The 24,409-nt window shown below is 47.3% G+C and overlaps 1 protein-coding gene across 5 annotated transcripts in view; it reads right to left on the bottom strand.

Moving 5' to 3' along the window:
* LOC134336968 (coiled-coil domain-containing protein 74A-like) overlaps positions 1–24,162 on the bottom strand; it is a 79,889-nt gene extending 55,727 nt beyond the window's left edge. For 4 of the 5 annotated variants that reach the window (XM_063031700.1, XM_063031701.1, XM_063031705.1 and 1 more), the window contains exons 1-4: positions 24,101–24,162; positions 18,189–18,916; positions 17,026–17,070; positions 9,107–9,172 (exon numbers count right to left, since the gene is read on the bottom strand). In XM_063031700.1, the coding sequence (XP_062887770.1) occupies positions 9,107–9,172; positions 17,026–17,070; positions 18,189–18,498 (421 nt within the window). In that variant the 5' untranslated portion in view covers positions 18,499–18,916; positions 24,101–24,162. The remainder of the gene's footprint in view (positions 1–9,106; positions 9,173–17,025; positions 17,071–18,188; positions 18,917–24,100) is intronic. The other variant, XM_063031703.1, reaches the window with a different exon arrangement.
* Positions 24,163–24,409: the final 247 nt, after the last annotated feature.

Raw genomic sequence — 24,409 nt, 5'->3', positions numbered from 1 at the left:
GTTCTGGACAGACCCACCACAGGAAACATCTTTGCTACATCCACCTTATCAAGTCCTTTCAACATTCAGTAGGTTTTGATGAGATCCCCCCGCATTCTTCTAAATGCCAGTGAGAACTGACCCAAAGCTGCCAAACGCTCCTCATATGTTAACCCCTTCATTCCCAAAATCATCCTCGTAAACCTCCTCCGGACTCTCTCCAATGACAACACATCCTTCCTGAGATACGGGACCCAAAACTGTTGACAATTCTCCAAGTGTCTTGTGTCTTATAAAGCCTCAGCATTATCTCCTTGCTTTTATATTTTATTCCCCTTGAAATAAATGGCAGCATTGCATTTGCCTACTTTACCACAGACTCCACGTGTAAACTGGCCATCTGAAAGCCTTACACCAGGACTTCTAAAACCTTCTGCACCTCTGATGTTTGAAGCTTCTCCCCATTTAGATAATAGTCCACACTATTGTTCCTTCTACCAAAATGCATTATCATACATTTCCCAACTCTGTATTCCATCGGCCACTTTTTGCCCATTCTTCCAATTTGTCCAAGTCCCGCTGCAATTGCATTGCTTCCTCAGCACTACCTACCCCTCCACCTTTCTTTGTATTATCCGCAATCTTTGCCACAAAGCCATCAATTCCATTATCCAAATCATTGACAAATGGAAAGTAGCAGTCCCAATACTAACTCCTGAGGAACACCACTAGTCACTGGTAGCCAACCAGAAAAGGCCCCTTTTTATTCCCACTCGCTGCCTCCTGCCTGTCAGCCATTCTGCTATCCATGCCAGTATCTTTCCTGTAGGATTTTATCTTGTTAAGCAACCTTATGTGTGGCACCTTATCCAATACCTTTTGGAAGTCCAAATAAATAACATCCACTGCCTCTTCTTTGTCCACCCTGCTGGTTACTTCCTTGAAGAATTCTTAACAGAATTGTCAGGCATGATCTCCGTTTAAAGAAACCATGCTGACTTTGACTTTTTTGTCATTAGTCTTCAAGCACGTTGAAACCTCGTCCTTAATAATAGATTCCAACACTGAGGTTGGCTAAGTGGCCCATTATTTCCTTTCTTTTGCCTTCCTCCCTTCTTAAAGAGTGGAGTTCTGGAAGATTTGCAATCTACTTCTAGAACTACTTCTTCTGTAGCAATATCTATCCCGTGCCTTGCGACTTACTCCCAGAAACTTTGGACATCTCTGCTCTGCCGTCATCCCCACCAGTATGCTCCCCAATTCGTCTGGGTAAGCTCCTCTCTCATGCCTCGCTAATTCCCTGTATTCCATTACAACATTGATACATGTGACTTATGATTCTCCCTCTCAAATTGCAGTATGAATTCAGTCATACATATTATAACCACTGTCTCATAAGGGTTTCTTTACATTAAGCTCCCTAATAAGATCTGGGTTATTATACAACATCCAACCTAAGTTAGCTTTTCCTCTAAAAAGCATATTGTAGAGATTCAACAAATTCCCTTTCTTGTGATCCAATGCCAACCTTGTATATTGAAGTCCCCCATAACAACTGTGACATTACTCTTATTACATGCCCTTTCCAGCTCCCATTGCAATCTCAATCCCATATCTTGGCTACTATTTGGAGGTCTATATATGATTCCATTCATGGCTTTTTCACCCTTGCCCTTTCTGAACTCCACCCACAAAGATTCAACATTCTCTGACCCTATGTTATCTCTTTCTAAAGATGTAATTCCATCTCTTACCAACAGAGCCACATCACTGCCTGTGCTTTCCTGTCTGTCCTTTTAACACAAAATATGTCCTTTGATGTTAAGCTCGCAACTATGGCCTTCTTTCAGCCACGACTCAGTGATGCCCACAACATCATAACAATCAATCTCTAACTGCACATTTAAATACAGACCTTCACTCCTGCATTCTTTGCCCTTTTGAATTTTGCCTCTGTGGAACAACTTAACTCTTTGCTCTGTTTGCATTTGTATCCAATTATTGGTTTGTCCTTTCTTACATTCATGTTACACCCATCATCTACTTGTAAACCTGCTGGCTCACCCTCAGCTCTATCACACTGTTCCCATCCCTCTGCCATATTAGTTTAAACCACTCCCAACAGCTCTAGTAAACTTGCCCCCCTCGGATTCAAGTGCAACCCATCCCTTTTGTACAGGTCACACCTGCCCCAGAATTAGTCCCAATTATCCAGAAATCTAAATGCCTGCCCTTCCCCAATTCTTCAGCCATTCTGCCACCTCATTCTATTCCTATCCTCACAATCGCGTGGCACAGGCAGCAATTCCAAGATTACTACCCTTGAGGTCCTGCTTCTCAGCTTCCTTCGTAGGTCCCCGTATTTTGTTTTCACGACCTCCTCCCCTTTTCTTCCTATGTCATTGGTACCAATATATATCACAACTTCTGGCTGCTCACCCTCCCTTTTCAGGATATTGTGGACGCGTTCAGACACCGCGGACCCTGGCACCATCCGTGTTTCTTTATCGCGCCCACAGAACCGCATATGTGTGCCCCTAAGAATTGAGTTCCCTATTACTGCTGCCATCCTCTTCATTCTCTACCCTTCTGAGCCACAGGGCCAGACTCAGTGCCAGGAGCACGACCACTGTTGCTTCCCCCAGTAGGCCATCCCCCCCACAGTACTCAAAATGAAGTACTTATTGTTGAAGGGGACAGCCACACTGATGTTCTCCTCTATCTGACGTCCTCCCTTCCCTCTCCTGACAGTCTCCTGGATGTACGGTAAAGGGAGCTGGAGAAGTGCTTACAGACATGCTTTGAGTAGGTGGACTGGACAACATTCAGGGACTCATCTTAGAATCTGAATGAATATGTCACGGTTGTCACCAACTTCATCAACATCTGCATGGATGAGTGTGTGTCTTCAAGAACATTATCAGACATACCCAAACCAAAAGCCGTGGATGAACCAGGAGATTCATTGTCTGCTGAGGGCGAGGTCTGTGGTATTCAAGACCAGTGATCCACAACTTTACAAAGAGACCGAGTGTAACCTACGGAACACTATTTTAAGGATGAGAAATCTATTTTGACTGAGATTAGAGATTAGAGATGGAACTGGATGCACGTCAATTCTGGCAGGTTTTGTGGGCCATTACTTCCTACAAGGTGAAACCTAGCATCATGAATGGCTTCACTCCCAGATGAGCTCAATGCCTTTTATGCAGCTTTAAAAGAGAGAATAAAACTACACCTGTGCAAATCTCTGCAGCATCTAATGACCCTTTGATCTCTGTCTCAGAGGCCGACATCAAAACATCTTACATGAGGGTGAACCCTCTCGAGGCAACAGGCTTTGAAAACCTGTGCCAACCAACTGGCAGAAGTGTTCAAGGACATCTTCAATCTCTCACTGCTGCAGTCAGAGATTCCCACCTTCTCTGAAAGGGCGATAGTCATACCGGTGGCCGAGGAGAGTTTGCCTCCCAGGTACCAGGGTCCGTGGTGTCTGAACACGTCTACAATATCCTGAAAAAGGAGGGTGAGCAGCCAGAAGTCATGGTACATATTGGTACCAATCACATAGGTAGAAAAAGGGAGGAGGTCCTGAAAAAAGAATACAGGGAGTTAGGAAGGAACCTGAGAAACAGGACCTCAAGGATAGCAATCTCAGGATTGCTGCCTGTGCCATGCAACAGTGAGGACAGGAATAGAATGCGGTGGCAGATAAATGTGCGGCTGAAGAATTGGAGCAGGGGGAAGGGATTTGGATTTCTGGATAATTGGGACCTTTTTTTAGGGGAGGCGGGACCTGTACAAAAGGGACAAGTTGCACTTGAACCCGAGGGGGACAAATATTCTTGCGGGCAGGTTTACTGGAGCTGTTGGGAGTGGTTTAAACTAATATGGCAGGGGGGGTGGGAACCAGTGTGATAGAGCTGAGGATGAGCCAGCAGGTTTACAAGTCGATGATGGGTATAAGATGAACATGAGGAAGGACAAACCAATGACTGAGTACAAATGCATTCAGAGCAAAGAATTAAATTATATCACAGAGGCAAAATTCAAAATGGTAAGGAATGCAGGACTGAAGGTGCTGTATTTAAATGTGCATAGCATTCTGAATAAGATGAGCCTACTTGGGGAAAGGCTATCTTAGATTTGGTGTTGTGTAATAACCCAGATCTTATTAGAAGGCTTAATGTAAAGGAGCCCTTAGGAGGCAGTGATCATAATATGATTGAATTCATACTACAGTTTGAGAGGGAGAAGCATAAGTCACGTGTATCAGTATTGCAATGGAATAAAGGGAATTACAGAGGCACGAGAGAGGAGCTTGCCCAGGCGGATTGGAAGAGGATACTGGTGAGGATGACAACAGAGCAGAGATGGCTGAAGTTTCTGGGAATATTTCACAAGGTGCAGAACAAATATGTCTCACAGAAGAAGTAGTTCTCAAATGGCAGGGGTAGACAATCATGGCTGACAAGGGATATTAAGGACTGCATAAAAGTGAAGGAAAGGGCTAATAAGGTAACAAAAGTGAGTGTGAAGTTTTTAAAATCCAACAAAAGGTAAATAAAAAAAGCTATAAGATGGAAAAGGTGAAATATGAGAGCAAACTAGCCAATCATATTAAGCAGAATACTAAAAGTTTTTTCAGTTATATAAAGAGGAAAAGGGGGTTTAGAGCTGATATTGCACCACAGGAAAATGTTTCTGGTGAGGTAGTAATGGGGGACAAAGAAAAGGCAGATGAAGATAATAGGTACTTCACATCAGTCTTCACTGTGGAAGACACCAGCTTGTATGCCAGAGGCCCATGAGTGTCAGGGAGCAAGAGTGAGTTCCATTGCTGTTACAAAGGAAAAGTCAAACTGAAAGGTCTTGAGGTGGATAAGTCACCTGGGCCAGATGGACTACATCCCAGAGTCCTGAGAGAGGTTGCTGAAGAGATAAAGGATGCATCGGTCATGATCTTTCATGAATCACTTAATCTTGGCAGGGTGACAGAGTACGGTAAGATTGCAAATGTCACTTCACTCTTTAAGAAGGGAGGAAGGCAAAAGAAAGGAAATTATAGGCCAGTTAGCCTAACCTCAGTCGTTGGGTAAGTGTTGGAGTCTATTATTAAGGATGAGGTTTCAGGTTGCTTGGAAACTAATGATAAAATTAGTCAAAGTCAGCATGGTTTCTATTAATAGAAACCATGCCTGACAAATCTATTAGATTTCTTTGAGGAAGTAACCAGAAGGGTGGACAAAGGAGAGGTAGTGGATGTCATTTACTTAGATTTCAGAAGGCTTTTGATAAGGTGCCACACACGAGGCTGCTGAACCAGATAAAATTACAAGGAAGATACTGGCATGGGTAGAGGAATGGCTGACAGGCAGGAGGCAGCGAGTGGGAATAAAAGGGGCCTTTTCTAGTTGACTGCCAGTGACTAGTGGTATTCCTCAGAGATCAGTGTTGGGCATGCAATTTTTCACATTGTTTGTCAATGATTTAGATAATGGAATTGATGGCTTTGTGGCAAAGTTTGCGGATGATATAAAGATAGGAGGAGGGGTAGGTAGTGCTGAGGAAGCAATGTGATTGTAGCAGGACTTAGACAAATTGGAAGAATGGGTGAAAAGTGGCAGATGGAATACAGTGTTGGGAAATGTATGATGATGCATTTTGGCAAAAGGAACAATAGTACAGAATATTATGATGTATGATGGAATACATTGTTGGGAAATGTATGATAATGCATTCTGGCAAAAAGAACAATATTGCGAACTGTTATCTAAATGGGGAGAAAGTTCAAACATCAGAGGTGCAGAGGCTCTTGGGAGTTCTCGTGCAAGACTCCCAGAAGGTCAATTGACAGGTTGAGTCTGTGGTAAAGAAGGCAAATGCAATGTTGGCATTTATTTCAAAGGGAATAGAATATAAAAGCAAGGAGGTAATGCTGAGCCTTTAGAAGACACTACTCAGGCCGCACTTGGAGTATTGGCAACAGTTTTGGGCCCCATATCTCAGAATGGATGTATTGTCATTGGAGAGAGTCCAGAGGAGGTTCACGAGGATAATTCTGGGAATGAAGGGTTTATATCTGAGGAGCATTTCGCAACTTTGGGCCTGTCTCATTGGAATTTAGAAAAAGTGTGGCGATCTCATTGAAACCTACTGAATACTGAAAGGACTAGATCGGGTGGATGTGGAGAGGATGTTTCTTATGGTGGAGGTATCTAGAGTTAGTGGACAAAGCCTCAAAATTGAGTGGCGACCTTTTAGAACAGAGGTAAGGAGGAATTTTTTTAGCCAAAGACTGGTGAATCTGTGGAATGCTCTGCCACAGACTGTGGTGGAGGCCAAGTCCGTGGGTATACTTAACGCAGAAGTTGTTAGTTTCCTGATCGGTCATGGCATCAAAGGATATGGCAAGAATGCAGGTATATGGGGTTGAGTGGATCCGGGATCAGCCATGATGAAATGCTGCAGCAGACTCGATGGGCTGAATGGCCTAATTCTGTTCCTGTGTCTCCTGATCTTATGGTCCAAGAGCCGGAAGAGCTGCCTCAACGACTGATACCCAGCGGCACGCACAACTAACATGATGAAGTGCTTTGAGAGTTTGGTCATGGCTGGAGTCAACTGCTGCCTGAGCAAGGACTTGCAATTTGCCTATCACCACAATAGATCCACAACAGATGCAGTCTCACTGGCTCTGCACTCAGCCTTGGATCCCCCTGGACAATAGCAATACCTACATCAGACTGCTGTTTATTGACTACTACAGCTCAGCATTCAACACAATCATATTCTCAATTCGCATTAACAAGCTCCAAAATCTGGGCCTCTGTACATCGCTCTGCACTGAATCCTTGACTTCCTCACCAAGAGACTGGAATCTGCATGGATTAGAAATAAAAATCTCCTCCTCACTGACTGTAATCAACACTGGCACACTTCAAGGACGTGTGCTGCTGTTTGTACACCCACTAATGTGTGGCTAGGCACATGTATAAATATACTGATGACACGACTGTTATTGGCAGAATTTCAGATGGTGATGAGGTAGCATACAGGGATAAGATTGACCAGTTGGCTGAGTGGTGTCACAGCAACAATCTCACACTCAACATCAGTAAGACCAAGGAATTGACTGTGGACTTCAGAAGTCAAAGGAACACGCTCCAGTCCTCAGTGAGGGATCAGAAGTGAAAAGGGTATATAGTTCCTGATGGTCAACATCTCTGAAAATCTAACCTGGGTCCAATATATTGATGCAATTACAAAGAAGGCATGGCAGTGGCTATATCTCATTAGGGGTTTGAGGAGAATTGGTAGGTCACCAAGACACCCTCACAAATTTCTGTAGATGGACTATGGAGAGCATTATAACTGATTGCGCCACTGTTTTGTAAGAAGGATTGGAAAAAGCTGAAGAGTTTACAACTCAGCCAACTCCATAAGATATAGGAGCAGAAGTAGGCCTTTCGGCCCATCGAGTCTACCCCGCTATTCAATCATGGGCTAATCCAATTATTCCAGTCATCCCCACTCCCCTGCCTTCTCCCCATATCCTTTGATGCCCTGGATAAGCAAGAACCTATCTATCTCTGTCTTAAATACACCCAGTGATTTTTTGCCACATGCGGCTGTGGAGGCCAAATCGCACAGATTTACCACCCTCTGACTAAAGTCATTTCTCCGCATCTCTGTCTAAATGGACGTCCTTCAATCCTGAAGTCCTGTCCTCTTGTCCTAGACTCCCCTACCATGAGCACTAGTCTCCCCAGCATCCAGGACACCTTCAAAAGGCAATGTCTCAAAAAGGCAGCACCCACATCACTCAGGACATGCCCTCTCTTCATTGGTACGGTCAAGGAGGAGATACAGGAGCCTGAAGAAACATACTCAACATTTCAGGATTTCTCTATTCACTAGATTTCTGGATGAAGTCATGAACACAATCCCAGTATGTTTTCCTCTCCTTTAGCATGGCTTATTTAACTATATTTTCTTTTTATCTATACTTTTTTTTAGAACATAGAATATTACAGCACATTACAGGCCCTTTGGCCCACAATGTTGTGCCGACCCTCAAACCCTGCCTCCCATATAACCCCCCACCTTAAATTTCTCCATATGGCTGTCTAGTAGTCTCTTAAACTTCACTAGTGTATCTGCCTCCACCACTGACTCAGGCAGTGCATTCCACGCACCAACCACTCTCTGAGTAAAAAACCTTCCTCTAATATCCCCCTTGAACTTCCCACCCCTTACCTTAAAGCCATGTCCTCTTGTATTGAGCAGTGGTGCCCTGGGGAAGAGGCGCTGGCTATCCACTCTATCTATTCCTCTTATTATCTTGTACACCTCTATCATGTCTCCTCTCATCCTCCTTCTCTCCAAAGAGTAAAGCCCTAGCTCCCTTAATCTCTGATCATAATCCATACTCTCTAAACCAGGCAGCATCCTGGTAAATCTCCTCTGTACCCTTTCCAATGCTTCCACATCCTTCCTATAGTGAGGTGACCAGAACTGGACACAGTACTTCAGGTCTGGCCTAACCAGAGTTTTATAGAGCTGCATCATTACATCATGACTCTTAAACTCTATCCCTCGACTTATGAAAGCTAACACCCCATAAGCTTTCTTAACTACCCTATCCACCTGTGAGGCAACTTTCAGGGATCTGTGGACATGTACCCCCAGATCCCTCTGCTCCTCCTCACCACCAAGTATCCTGCCATTTACTTTGTACTCTGCCTTGGAGTTTGTCCTTCCAAAGTGTACCACCTCACACTTCTCCGGGTTGAACTTCATCTGCCACTTCTCAGCTCACTTCTGCATCCTATCAATGTCTCTCTGCAATCTTTGACAATCCTCTACACTATCTACAACACCACCAACCTTTGTGTCGAATGCAAACTTGCCAACCCACCCTTCTACCCCCACATCCAGGTCGTTAATAAAAATCACGAAAGTAGAGGTCCCAGAACAGCTCATAGTTTTTATTATTATGGATTGCAAAATAATGCTTCCACAAAACAACAAATTTCACGACATATACCAGTGATATTAAACCTGATTCTGCTTATGTTGCAGTTGGCTGCTTTAAACCTTATCTACTATTGCACAGTCAACTTACACATTTTGTTCAGATGCAACTTCAGAGTTCCGTGCTTCATTTCCACCGACTCTCCTGGTTTAAGATCTGAAAATGCAGTCATAATATATGGAGTTTCTGAATCCATTTATTTTTACAGTGGTGTTCCAGGAGTTCCCAGCTCAAAGCCTCAGAGTCTCATAAGGATCAGGAAGGTCAAATGGGAAAGTGCCAGTTATTTTCACTGTCAAGTCTATGCTCCTATTCAGAATCCCTAGTCTACCTTATGACATAAACCTTGTATCTGGAACTTAATCAAATGTCTTTTGGAGGATCAGGTGCAGGCCACTAAAACTTACCACAGAAAATTTGGGTTCTCAATGAATCCAAAGAAGATAGAAGGGTTGGTTCTTCCCCTACTGGCCCAGAGATCACTGCAGTTACCATATTATTAGATGTTCAATCTTCAAGCCCACTACTGATAACTTGTCTAATCCAACAAATGTACATTTTTTGGTAAATTATGAGACCCTTCCCTATGAGCACAAGTACTTACTTTTCACAGCTCTCAGTAGAAGATATTTATAGGTCAGTGAGCCTGACACAGTAGTGGGAAAGTTATTTGCACGGTATTTTACAGGACTGGATATACAAGTATTTGGATAGACTTGGACTGATTAAGGATAGCCAGCATGGGTTTGTGCATGGTAGGACATACCTAACCAATCTAATAGAGTTCTTCGAGGAGGAAATTATCAGGATCATTGATGAAAGCAAGGCAGTGGATATTGTCTACATGCACTTTAGCAAGGCATTTGGCAAGATCCCACATGGGAGCTTGGTCAGGAAGGTTCAGTCGCTTGGCATCCAAGATAAGGTAATATATTGGATTAGACACTAGCTTTGTGGGAGCAGCCAGAGACTGGTAGTAGATGGTTGCCTCTCTGACTGATGGTCTGTGTCTAGTGGAGTGCCACAGGGATTGGTGCTAGATCGGTTGTTGTTTGTCATCTATGTCAATGATCAGGCTGAAAATGTAGTTAACTGGACCAGCAAATTGTGGATGACAGCAAGATTGGAAGTGTAATGAACACAAGGAAGGCTATCATGGTTTGCAGTGGAATCGGGACCGACTGGAAAAATGGGCTGAAAAACGGCAGATGGAATTTAAAGCAGACAAGTGCGAGGTGTTGCACTTCAGTAGGACCAACCAGGGTAGGTCTTACACGATGAACTGAGGACTGTGGTAGAAGAAAGGGATCCGGGAACACAGGTCTACAACTTGTTGAAAGTGGTGTCTCAGGTAGATAGGGTCATAAAGAAAGTTTTTGGCACATAGGCCTCATAAACCAAAGTATTAAGTACAGGAGATGGGACGATATGTTGAAGTTGTATAAGACATTATTGAGGCCTAATTTGGAGTATTGTGTGCAGTTTTAGTCTCCTACCTACAGGAAAGATGTAAATAAGATTGAAAGAGTACAGAGAAAATATACAATGATGTTGCCAGGTCTGGAGGACCTGAGCTACAGGGAAAGACTGAGTAAGGACTTTATTCTTGCAATGTAGAAGATTGAGAGGAAATTTGTTAAAGGTATGCAAAATTATGAGGAGTATGGATAGGTTAAATGCAAGCAGGCTTTTTCCACTGAGGTTAGATGGGACTACAAGCAGAGATCATGGGTTAAAGGTGAAAGGTAAAAAGCTTAAGGGGAACATGAGGGAAAATGTCTTCACTCAGAGGGTTGTGAGAGTGTGGAACAAGCTGCCAGCACATTTGGTGCATGCGATCTCAATTTCAACGTTTAAGAGAAGTTTGGATAGACACATGAATAATAGGGGTATGGAGAGCTATGGTCCCAGTCGATGATTAGGCTAGATGAGCCGAAGGGTCTGTTTCTGTACTGTACTCTTCTATAGCTCGATAACCAAATCTTCAACTCTACACCCATGTGTTTGATTATAAGGGGAAGCAATTAAACAAAACAATGAATTACAATTTCCTTCAAAAGTTTGAGTTCATGAATGATGAAACATTATATGATCGATCTGGAACAGTTACACCTGATGGCATCATCGTACAGAATAGAAAGAGACCCTTCAGCCTAAATGGTCCATGCTGATCACGTACCTTTAAAATGTTGTTAATGTACTTGCCTGGTCACTTCCTCGTTTCAAATATTGACCACCCTCTGGGTGAAAAGGTTGTCCCTCAGGTTCCTATTAAATCTCTCCCCTCTCACCATGGACCTATACCCTCCAGAACCATAGAACACTATAGCACAGAAAACAGGCCATTCAGCCCTTCTAGTCTGTGCCGAAACATTATTCTGCTGGTCCCATTGACCTGCATCCAGTCCATAACCCTCCAGACTTCTCCCATCCATGTACTTATCCAATTTATTCTTAAAATTTAAGAGTGAGCCCACATTTACTACATCAGATGGCAGCTCATTCCACACTCGCACCACTCTCTGAGTGAAGAAGTTCCCCCCGATGTTCCCCCTAAACCTTTCTCCTTTCACCCTAAAGCCATGTCCTCTCGTATTTATCTCTCCTAATCTAAGTGGAAAGAGCCTATTCACATTGTCTATACCCCTCATAATTTTGTAAACCTCTATCAAATCTCCCCTCATTCTTCTACGCTCCAAGGAATAAAATCCTAACCCGTTCAATCTTTCCCTGTAACTCAACTCCTGAAGACCCGGCAACATCCTAGTAAATCTTCTCTGCACTCTTGCAATCTTACTGATATCTTTCCTATAGTTCGGTGACCAGAACTGTACACAATACTCCAAATTTGGCCTCACCAATATCTTATACAACCTCCCCATAACATCTAGTTTGAGACTCACCAACCCTAGGGAAAAGTGTGTGTATTCTCTCGATCCATGCCCCTCATGACTTTAACCATCTTTATTAGATTGCCACTTATTCTCCTACATTGAATGAAAAATGTCCCTACGTCCTCAACTTCTCTCCACAACTCAATCCCTCAGGTCCCAACAACCTCCTCTGCACACCTTCCAGGATAAAGGCACCTTCCCTAAGCAGGATGACCAAAACTGAACACAATATTCCAACACCTTGTACAACTGTAAGGTACCATTCTGACTTCCCTACTCAATGCCCTGACCAACGGAGGTCAGAATGCCAAAAGCCTTCGGCACCCTTCTTACTTACTTACTTGTGTTTCTAAGTTTCCACTTATATGAACCTCTGTCCATTAATTTTTGTTCAGATCCCTCACAATCAACCTAATTGCGTAATGTTCTCACTTTCTTCAAACCTAAGAACCTCTGTCATCTGAAAGATCAGAAGAAATGCCAGGCATGTGATACAATGCTGCTGACTAGCAGTCTGGAGCACTGTGCTGCCCAAGGAAGTTATTCTCCTCCAACTGCTGCTTAACTAACAGTACTAGAATAAATCAGCAAGGCAAACAAATGGACTGTGAGCAAAACTTTTATAGTCTGCAGTCTCCATTGGGACAACATTGGTTACTGTGACTGCATTGTGAGTAAATTCTTACCAATAGCATTTTATATACTGGTGTGATTTAAAGTGCAGAGTTTCTGCTCCCACTGATCTAAGGGACTTAACTGTAGAAGCCTCAGTTTTGTGAACAATACTCACCTAATTTAATGCTGTCACTCTACATCGGCCCCAAGGTAGGAGGAATTGTAAATTGTCGGCAGCAGGTGAAACAGAAAGTTGCAGAGACTTTGATATACTAAATTAATAATGAAATATGCCTCACTTATGGTTCTGTGGGATAAATCCTTCCAAAGACACAAGCCATTGCCACAATGTATTACCAACAAATCCTACCTGTGATAGTCTCTAAGATATAATGTTTTCATTGGTATACTAACTATGTATCCAACAAAGATGGAGAGAACTCCTGAGTTATGCACAAGAAAACTTTATTGCTCCTTTTATATCCAAGAAAGATTTACCAGTTATATTTTTAAACTAGAAGCTATAAATTGTGGAAAAGAAAACAATTATGCCAAGGCCCAAAATCAAAGTAACTCTGAAATTGAAACAGTAGATAAAGAGTGACCAGCTCAAAATGTGAACTGCTTCTCTCCCGTCAGATTCTGCCTCACATCCTGAATCTTTCCAGTCCCTCTGTTCTTATTTCAACTATCTTGTGTCTCATTACAGAAAGTAAGGGTTAAGGTAGTCTATTCCATCATTGCCTCTAAGCCATTCCTGAAAACTGCCCCAAATGTTTTTTCCTAAAACTCCAAATTTCACAACTACAAGCTTATTTGGAACTCTCCCTCAGAAATCTGTTTAGGCTCGAGTGGTCATGAAACAAAGGTGATGATAATAGATCTGTATTAGACATAGGCATCAAGGGATATGAAGCAAGCGTGTTGAAAATGCACTTCGGATCAGTGAAGAGATTTCTGAATGATGGAACATTGAGAAGAGAGTGCAGAGCATTCTTCAGTTCCCAGGTACCCACCATTTCTGCTGGAATATAGTACAAAGTCCCTCACATCATCTTCCCCATGCTCTCCATTAGGAAGTGTTGGCAGGCTCCAGCGGGCACTTCAACTAACACCAAGGATGTCCTCAGATAAATACACAACGCAGCAGCATCCTCCTGCCCTTCATGACTCTCCCCCAACAGTCATAGATCAAGTGGACAGCCATGGACCTTTTCCAAGGGTGGAAATAGCTAAACTTTAAATGGCATAATTTCAATATGACTGTTAGAAAGTATAAGGGAGATGTCAGAAATAGTTATTTTGCAGAGAGTGCTGGGTGCATGTAACGCCCCTGCCAGGGGTAGTGCTGGTGAGAGATACATTAAGGACATTTACAAAATTCTGAGATAGGCACATAGACAACAGAAAATTGGAGGGCTATAGGAGGAAAAAAATTAGATCGACCTTTGGAGTAAGTTGAAAGCTTGGTATAATAACGTGTGCAGAAGGGTCTGGATTATGCTGTAATGTGCTATGTTCTAACCACAATGACCATAAGACCAGGAGACACAGGAACAGAATTAGGCCATTCAGCCCATCGAGTCTGTCCCACCATTCCATCATGGCTGATCCCGGATCTACTCAACCCCATACACCTGCCTTCTTGCCATATCCTTTGATGCCCTGACCGATCAGGAAACTATCCACTTCTGCCTTAAATATACCCACGGACTTGGCCTCCACCACAGTCTGTGGCAGAGCATTCCACGGATTCACTACTTTCTGGCTAAAAAAATTCCTCCTTACCTCTGTTCTAAAAGGTCGCCACTCAATTTTGAAGCTTTGCCTTCTAACTCTAGATACCTCCACCATAAGAAACATCCTCTCCACATCCACCCGATCTAGTCCTTTCAGTATTCCGTAGGTTTCAATGAGATCTCCACACTTTTTCTAAATTCCAATGAGTACAGGCCCAAAGTTGCGAAACACTCCTCAGATATAAACCAACATACATCAAAGTTGCTGCTTGGCCTGCTGCGTTCACCAGCAACTTTGATGTATGTTGCTTGAATTTCCAGCATCTGCAGAATTCCTGTTGTTTTCAGATATAAACCCTTCATTCCCAGAATTATCCTCGTGAACCTCCTCTGGACTCTCTCCAATGACAACACATCCATTCTGAGATATGGGGCCCAAAACTGTTGCCAATACTCCAAGTGCGGCCTGAGTAGTGTCTTCTAAAGGCTCAGCATTACCTCCTTGCTTTTATATTCTATTCCCTTTGAAATAAATGCCAACATTGCATTTGCCTTCTTTACCACAGACTCAACCTGTCAATTGACCTTCTGGGAGTCTTGCACGAGAACTCCTAAGAGCCTCTGCACCTCTGATGTTTGAACTTTCTCCTCATTTAGATAACAGTTCGCAATATTGTTCCTTTTGCCAGAATGCATTATCATACATTTCCCAACAATGTATTCCATTTGCCACTGTTTACCCTTCTTCCAATTAGATTATGAAGACACGCAGTCCTCTTTTATTGTCATTTAGTAATGCATGCATTAAGAAATGATACAATATTTCCTCCGATGTGTTATCACAAAACACAGGACGGACCAAGACTGAAAAAACTGACAAAACCACATAATTATAACATATTATAACAAGAGTGCAACAATACCATATCTTGATGAAGAAGTCCATGAGCACAGTAAAAGTTCAAAGTCTCTCAAACGTCCCACATCTCACGCAGACGGGAGAAGGAAGAACTCTCCCTGCCATGCCAACCACAATCCGACTCTGAGTCATCCGAAAACTTGGAGCTCTGATCAGCTCTCCGACACCGAGTACTGAGCGCCATCTCTGTCCGAACGATTCAACCTCAATCTTGGTTGCCAACAGCAGGCAAAGCCGGGGATTTTGAGGCCTACCCTCCGAAAGATTCCCAACCACACAGTAACGACAGCAGCGAACGAGCGTTTCAGAAATTTCTCCAGATGTTCCTCTGTACTTTCCCGTCCTCTCCATCAAATCAGAATTGTCCACGGCTGCTATTTAACGGATACAATATCATTTTTCACCGGAGGGCTGTGCACACACGGTACGTTGCTCTCTCTCCTCCCGCTGACTAAATTTGTCTAAATCCTGCTACAATCACATTGCTTCCTCAGCACTACCTACCCCTCCACCTATCTTTATATCATCTGCAAACTTTGCCACAAAGCCATCAATTCCATTATCTAAATCATTGACAAACAATGTGAAAAATTGCATGCCCAACACTGATCTCTGAGGAATACCACTAGTCACTGGCAGTCAACTAGAAAAGGCCCCTTTTATTCCCACTCGCTGCCTCCTGCCTGTCAGCCATTCCTCTACCCATGCCAGTATCTTCCTTGTAATTTTATCTGGTTCAGCAGCCTCGTGTGTGGCACCTTATCAAAAGTCTTCTGAAATCAAGTAAATGACATCCACTACCTCTCCTTTGTCCACCCTGCTGGTTACTTCCTCAAAGAAATCTAATAGATTGTCAGGCATGGTTTCTCTTAATAGAAACCATGCTGACTTTGACTAATTTTATCATCAGTCTCCAAGCAGCCTGAAACCTCATCCTTAATAATAGACTCCAACACTTACCCAACGACTGAGGTTAGGCTAACTGGCCTATAATTTCCTTTCTTTTGCTTTCCTCCCTTCTTAAAGAGTGGAATGACATTTGCAATTTTAGCGTACTCCGTCACCCTGCCAAGATTAAGTGATTCTTGAAAGATCATGACCAATGTATCCTTTATCTCTTCAGCAACCTCTCTCAGGACTCTGGGATGTAGTCCATCCGACCCAGGTGACTTATCCACCTTAAGACCTTTCAGTTTGTCTGGCACTTTTTCCTTTGTAATAGTAATGGCACTCACTCCTGCTCCCTGACCTCCCTGTTCCTCCTCCCCACGGACCTCTGGCACAATGCTAGTGTCTTCCACAGTGAAGACTGATGCAAAGTACTCATCTGCCGTTTCTTTGCCCCCTGTTACTACCTCACCAGCATCTTTTTCCAGCAACTCTCACCTCCCTTTTACTCTTTATATGCTGTTACTCAGAGGCACCAAGTGTCCAGCCAGGTACAAACCAAGGTGAATCAACATTCTGAGTATGGATAAGGATCTGGTTCAGGAGTTTCTGATCTGTCTGGCTTTATTCTGAGCAGTAGCTTGCCTTTAAAGGCAGCAAGTTGCTGCATTTTACTTAGCTCCAGTAACCCCAACTTGTCTATGTGCAGCTTCCATGTTTCCCTGTTGTTTTCCCCTGGGTTCTCTCTGGTTTCCTCCCACACACCCCAAAGATGTGCTTAGTAGGGTAACTTTTAGAGTAAATAGGGTTTGGTGGTCATCGTGGACTCGGTGAGCTGAAGAAGCTATCTCCAGCCTGTGGCTCCGTCTTTACCAACCACCTCGTTTGGGAATCTTTCAGCAGAAAGGAAAGAATAAATCTAATGAAGAGATTAAAAACTGATGAAACACTTACCTTGATCGATCAACTCCTGGTTCATTATCATCCTAAAAATGAGATCTGTTGTAAAATAATAACAACTTGTTATTATACATCAATAAACAGTGAAGGGAACCAAGATGCAGAATATTATCAGGGACTGAATCCTTTTGAAAAATTGGCTGAGCAACTTACAATACACCATAAACCTGCTACAGGCTGTCACCAGGACATTAGGAAGGGTTGTATTATGACTGCCTTCTGTCCAAAAATACTTTGCAGCAAGGTAATGTTTTCAAATTATAATCAAGGTTATAATCAAGGGTGGGGAAAGCAGCAGGCAGCAAGACCCAGTGAAATACAATAAAATAAATTGTTCGCTAGGTTTTTCCTTCAAAGTGATGGTTGCGGGACAAGTATTTGCTGGGATACTGAGAGAATTTCCTTGCCCACCTGAGCAGCAGTTAAGGTCTTGGTTTAATATCTTAAGCACAAAATGGCATTGACAACATTAAAACTCCCTCCTTTGTACTACACCAGAGAGTTGTCCTAGGTTCTGCACTCAACTCTGTGGAATGGAACGTGTACGCAAGAGCTGATTGTGCAATTAATTGACCCAAATAAACAGGGATGGAGAATGTGCAGAAGTTCAATGTCACTGTATAATACCTAGACCGAAGCCAGAAGAGACACTCTTGAGCTGTCTACTAGCTACCGACCAAGAGATAGAACCAATGAATAACAAAACTCCCATACAAGAAGGAAGCCACACTTTTCTGCCTTTTGGATTAATAATGATGCCACACTGGCACCAGCAGTATCATGGTAACAATGTAATGACATAGCTGGCATTGTCAGACCTCAACCATCACTACAGGAATTCATCTGGTTAGAGACCCAGCCTCCACTCCATTTCTCAAAGGAAACCACAAACAATTTCTGCACAGTGTCTCCCTTACTGCTGTAATCCAGCATGTTTTGGGACTTCCTGGTGCCAGAGTAGCATATATTCCAGACAATTGGACATTATTAATACTGAAAAATACTTTTAATTCATGTTTTAATGTTACATCATAGAATAATAAAATGTCCCAGTGAACCTGGCCAGTTAGGGGGGAAAATGGGTACTGGGGTCCCAGTTTCTTTAACTCCGAACCCAATTCATATTTCCCAAGTTACAATGTACAGCAGCTACACACCTTGATTGGCCTGCTTGAGCAGCTCAATTTCCTTGTGCAGCTTCTCCAGGGTTTCAGAGTGCTGCTCCTGCAGGAACTTGAGATTCCTCTCCAGCGTGGTCGCCCTCAGGTTTGGATCCACCTCGCAGTGCTCATTTACATGGCTAGGCTGTTGAGGGGCCTCTGGTTTACTTGTCTTCAAGGCAGGAGACAGAGGGATTGGATGAATGTTATTCTGGGAGAACGAGCAAGGATACCGAGTTCTATCAAGCGTCCCCACATGAGACCACTGGGGCAGGTTACGCAGAGGGGGCAGGCTGGTGCTCGACATGTTTCCAGCAGAAAGAGCTTCCAGAGATTCACACTAAGTGGCAGTGTTGCAAATTTCACCCTGCTCCAAACCGACACTTACTTTTCTCCAGATTATTAAACAATAAATTTGTCTGTGAAATTAGAATTTTGCTCATATGTTGCTGCTGATGACGTAACCAACTACTGAAAATGCTTGTCTGGAATAAAGTCAATTTTTTTTGTCCTTCCCAATAAATAAAACATCCATTGAATGCTTAACAGCAAAGTGTTAAAAAGTTTAGCTAATCCCTGACGTGGATCGAACTTCACTGGGTAAACTCTCCCTGTGGCTCAGCTGCTAATTCCAGAATTGTATCCTCATTGAACATCCCTCTGGCTGTTCACAAGCTTCATCACCTTGATGAATCACTCTCCCGAGTATATATCCAGACAGATCACTGCAAGAGAGGTAAAAGTCAGTGAGTGGCCGGGGAGTTTTCAATGCATCAATCAGATTCTGGAAGCAGGCAGCAACAGCCCCTTACTTGTAACAGCATCGTCCATGCAGTAAAATGTCCCAGACTACTTTACAAACAGGAATGGATATTAGATCCGGGACACTACCAGGTCCTGGTCCAAGATTTGGTTTGGAAAGATTTTAAAGAGCGGTTCCGAGGGAGAATTAGTTTAAGGATTGGCATTCTGAATCATGGAAAGTGACAAATACAAATTCAGCATTTACATCAACTTTCATCCAACATTCTCAATGTATAGCAAGTATTTGAGTTAGGTAACAGAGGAGAATCCAGGATCTATAAAATGGGAAGATGGATCAAGTGCTTTCATTACTGGATTTCATGTTAACTAACCATTTATGAGAACAGAAGCATCTGTTTACGGCATTGACATCTTGTCTCCCCACCACCAAAGAAATCTCTCGATCTACTCTGCTCACACCAACCCTCCCTTCCACCAACACATCTCAGTTGCTTCACAGAACTGTTCAGGCATACAGTCCGATGACCTCCCAGTGCAGCAGCTGCAGGGAGCAGCATGACCACCAGCCCCATCATCACCCCGGTAAACTACCCACAAACCCACGTCAGCGCCAGTCCCCACATACCCACCCCCACCCTCATCCACATCAGTCCCCTCATACCCACCCAACACCCATCAGTCCCGTCATACCCACCCCACCCCCATCAGTCACCTCATACCCACCCCAGACCCATCAGTCCCCTCATACCCACCCCACACCCATCAGTCCCGTCATACCCACCCCACCCCCATCAGTCACCTCATACCCACCCCAGACCCATCAGTCCCCTCATACCCACCCCACACCCATCAGTCCCGTCATACCCACCCCACCCCCATCAGTCACCTCATACCCACCCCAGACCCATCAGTCCCCTCATACCCACCCCACACCCATCAGTCCCGTCATACCCACCCCACCCCCATCAGTCACCTCATACCCACCCCACACCCATCAGTCCCCTCATACCCACCCCAGACCCATCAGTCCCCTCATACCCACCCCACACCCATCAGTCCCCACATACCCACCCCAGACCCATCAGTCCCCTCATACCCACCCCACACCCATCAGTCCCCACATACCCACCCCCGTCAGTCCCCACATACACAGCCCCACCCCCATCAGTCCCCTCATACCCACCCCACACCCATCAGTCCCCTCATACCCACCCCACACCCATCAGTCCCCACATACCCACCCCCATCAGTCCCCACATACACAGCCCCACCCCCATCAGTCCCCTCATACCCACCCCACACCCATCAGTCCCCTCATACCCACCCTCACCCCCATCAGTCCCCACATACACACCCTCACACCATCGACATCAGTTCCCTCATACCCATGCCACTCCCGTCAGTCCCCACATACCCACCACCACCCCCATCAGTCACCTCATACCCACCCCACACCCATCAGTCCCCTCATACCCACCCCAGACCCATCAGTCCCCTCATACCCACCCCACACCCATCAGTCCCCACAACCCCCGTCAGTCCCCAACCCCCATCAGTCCCCACATACCCACCCCACACCCATCAGTCCCCACATACCCACCCCACCCCCATCAGTCCCCACATACCCACCCCACACCCATCAGTCCCCTCATACCCACCCCAGACCCATCAGTCCCCTCATACCCACCCCACACCCATCAGTCCCCACATACCCACCCCAGACCCATCAGTCCCCTCATACCCACCCCACACCCATCAGTCCCCACATACCCACCCCCGTCAGTCCCCACATACACAGCCCCACCCCCATCAGTCACCTCATACCCACCCCACCCCCATCAGTCCCCTCATACCCACCCCACACCCATCAGTCCCCACATACCCACCCCACCCCCATCAGTCACCTCATACCCACCCCACACCCATCAGTCCCCTCATACCCACCCCAGACCTATCAGTCCCCTCATACCCACCCCACACCCATCAGTCCCCACATACCCACCCCAGACCCATCAGTCCCCTCATACCCACCCCACACCCATCAGTCCCCACATACCCACCCCCGTCAGTCCCCACATACACAGCCCCACCCCCATCAGTCCCCTCATACCCACCCCACACCCATCAGTCCCCTCATACCCACCCTCACCCCCATCAGTCCCCACATACACACCCTCACACCATCGACATCAGTTCCCTCATACCCATGCCACTCCCGTCAGTCCCCACATACCCACCACCACCCCCTTCAGCTACCCGCTTCAAACCTGCTCTCCACCTACCACCTTCCCAAACGTCCTCCCCTCCCCCACCCTCCCACGCACCCACTACCCTCCCAAATCCCCTATCAAACCTCCTCGCACACCCTCCACACTCCCTACCCCACCATCCCAAACCTCCTTCCCTCCTCCACCCTCTCTCTTCCAATCTTGCTTGGAAGGCTTCAGGTGATTGTTTACTGAGTCCCTCATCGGCACCCATCACGTTGCCGGAACAAGCTAATGGTGGCGGTCCACATCATTGCAGAAGCTGGATGACAGATGCTCCATGGGCATCACAGCTGGGCTGTGACATCAGTTGGTTTGGAAATGGTGAACACAAGATTGGTATAGGTTTCGGGTGATTGCAGGAAAGTATAAGGGGGTCAGAAGTAACTTTATTTTTGGAGTGGCAGAAGGCTGTGCCAGGGGTGGGGATAGAGGCAGATATATTCGGGGCAATTAAGGACATGGATGACAGAACTGATGGCGAAACGGATGGCCGGGTTCGATTCATCGTGAGCAGCCACAACGCCATGGGCTGAAGTGCCTTACTGTGTGCTCTGTGACCAAGCCTTCTCTTCACCGGGGAAGTCAATGTTCCAAATACTGTCTAACAAATTTGCTGACGTTTTTTGAGGGGGCAAGTATATTTAAGAGAGTAACGTGCTAGATGTCGCCCGTAGGGTCTCAGGCTGGTAACTGACATGGGTGACATGGTAATAGGAAGTCGAGGATGTTGGTGGAGGGTTGTGGTGTTTCACACGGACCTTTGGGTTTGTGATAAACGTTAGCTACTTGGATGTGAACATAGGAGCCATATTTAATAAGTCTGCAGCTGACACGAACATAGGTGGTATTGTGAATAGTGAGGAGGTTGGTCTAATGTTACAACAGGATAGTGATCAGGAGGATTGTTGGCGGATGGAATTTAATCTGACAAGTGCAAGAAAATGTTCTTTGAAAGGCGAAACTGCGACGTTGACACAAAAGGAGCCAAGATATCTGTGAAAGTGCAAACACAGGAGGACACGGTGGCGGAGGACCCGTGTGGAATGATTGCCTCGTAAGGGCGAGGAGATACTGTCATCATGCGGCTCTGTTTCTGGGTGGTATGGGTTTGGTTTTCCCGGAGGAGAGGAGAATGGGGGTATGCTGGGGAGTGCACAGGGAAGTGGGGATGTCCAAGCGGGCGCGTTGGAGTTTGAAACGGGCTGGGGGGTGATAAGTAACGATGAGGACGTGGGCATGATGATCCGTGCCCTTCACTAACTTTTCCCATAAGGTCACTACAAATGACTACATTCCCACGACAGACCGAATGGTTCACTGAGGCGGGGCAGGGCGGCTCGGCCCGGTCTCCTCACGGAGAGGATGGAGCTCAGTGCGGGCTTTCACTGCCGCAGGGGGGTCGGGGGTCGGGGATCGGGGGTCGGGCGATTGAGTCCGGACTGCTGCCGAGCGGGCAGTGGGAAGGCCGGAGGGGACGGAGCCCGGGCCCGGCTATCGGGTGTTGTTGGTGTCCGGGACGCTCCGCTGCTCGGCGGGGAGAAGGCGGGCCGGGGCCGGGGTGTTGTCCTTGCCCAGAGCTGGGGTGGTTGGGGAGAGGGAGGAGCCGGGCCAGGGTCCACTCACTCCCTGGCTGACTGTCGGTCTGGGATGGGCCGCAGCGGGATGAGAGGAGACCCGGCCTACCGGGGTCCGAATGAGTTGCCAAACTCGGGGAGGATGAGGAGACTCCGGGGTCTGGGGTGTTGGAGCGGAACCCGGGGTTGCTGGAGGGGATCCGGGCAGGGGGCCGCCGGGTGTGGAGGGGATCCGGGCCGGGACGGAACCCGCGGTTGCTGGTGGGGATCGGGGCCGGGGGCTGCCGGGTGTGGTGGGGATCTGGACCGGGGACTGCCGGGTGTGGAGGGGATCCGGACCGGGGACCGCCGGCTGTCGATGGGATCCGGGCCCGGGACCGCCGGCTGTCGATGGGATCCGGGCCCGGGACCGCCGGCTGTCGATGGGATCCGGGCCCGGGACCGCCGGCTGTCGATGGGATCCGGGCCCGGGACCGCCGGCTGTGGAGGGGATCCGGACCGGGGGTCGCCGGGTGTGGAGCGTTCCGGGCCGGGGACCGCCGGGTGTGGTGGGGATCCGGACCGGGGGCCGCCGGCTGTGGAGGGGATCCGGACCGGGAACCGCCGGGTGTGGTGGGGATCCGGGCCGGGGGCCGCCGGGTGTGGAGGGGATCCGGACCGGGGACCGCCGGGTGTGGAGGGGATCCGGGCCGGGGACCGCCGGGTGTGGAGGGGATCCGGGCCGGGGACCGCCGGCTGTCAATGGGATCCGGGCCCGGGACCGCCGGCTGTGGAGGGGATCCGGACCGGGGGCTGCCGGGTGTGGAGCGTTCCGGGCCGGGGACCGCCGGGTGTGGAGGGGATCCGGACCGGGGACCGCCGGGTGTGGAGGGGATCCGGACCGGGGACCGCCGGGTGTGGAGCGTTCCGGGCCGGGGACCGCCGGGTGTGGTGGGGATCGGGGCCGGGGGCTGCCGGGTGTGGTGGGGATCCGGGCCGGGGGCTGCCGGGTGTGGTGGGGATCCGGGCCGGGGGCCGCCGGGTGTGGTGGGGATCGGGGCCGGGGGCTGCCGGGTGTGGTGGGGATCGGGGCCGGGGGCTGCCGGGTGTGGTGGGGATCCGGGCCGGGGGCTGCCGGGTGTGGTGGGGATCCGGGCCGGGGGCCGCCGGGTGTGGTGGGGATCGGGGCCGGGGGCTGCCGGGTGTGGTGGGGATCGGGGCCGGGGGCTGCCGGGTGTGGTGGGGATCCGGGCCGGGGACCGCCGGCTGAGCCCGGAGCCCGGAGCCCGGAGCCCGGAGCCCGGATAAGGGGCCCACTCACCGGCGGAACTGCTGCAAATCGCCGGGCGCCGACTCAGACTCTGCCTCTGCCTCGGCCGTTGCCAGGGCGACTACTGTTGCCCTGGTTACACTGGGCGATGCCACTAGTCGGCGCAGCCGCAGAGGGTTGGCCCGGCCCCCACCCCTTCCCGCGGTGCTGCCACCTACCGTCCTCCACGTGTCCTACAGTACATCGACCGCTGCTTCCCACACTCCTTAATTCATCCACTTTGCCTCCAACTTCCACGCTGTGCTCTCAAAAGTACCTGGTCCTTTTCCGACACCCCCCTTCCCTTTCGCGATCTCTCTG

This window comes from Mobula hypostoma, chromosome 23 (assembly GCF_963921235.1).
Source record: "Mobula hypostoma chromosome 23, sMobHyp1.1, whole genome shotgun sequence".
NCBI classification, from domain to species: domain Eukaryota; kingdom Metazoa; phylum Chordata; class Chondrichthyes; order Myliobatiformes; family Myliobatidae; genus Mobula; species Mobula hypostoma.
This window is presented reverse-complemented; position numbering and strand designations above follow the sequence as displayed.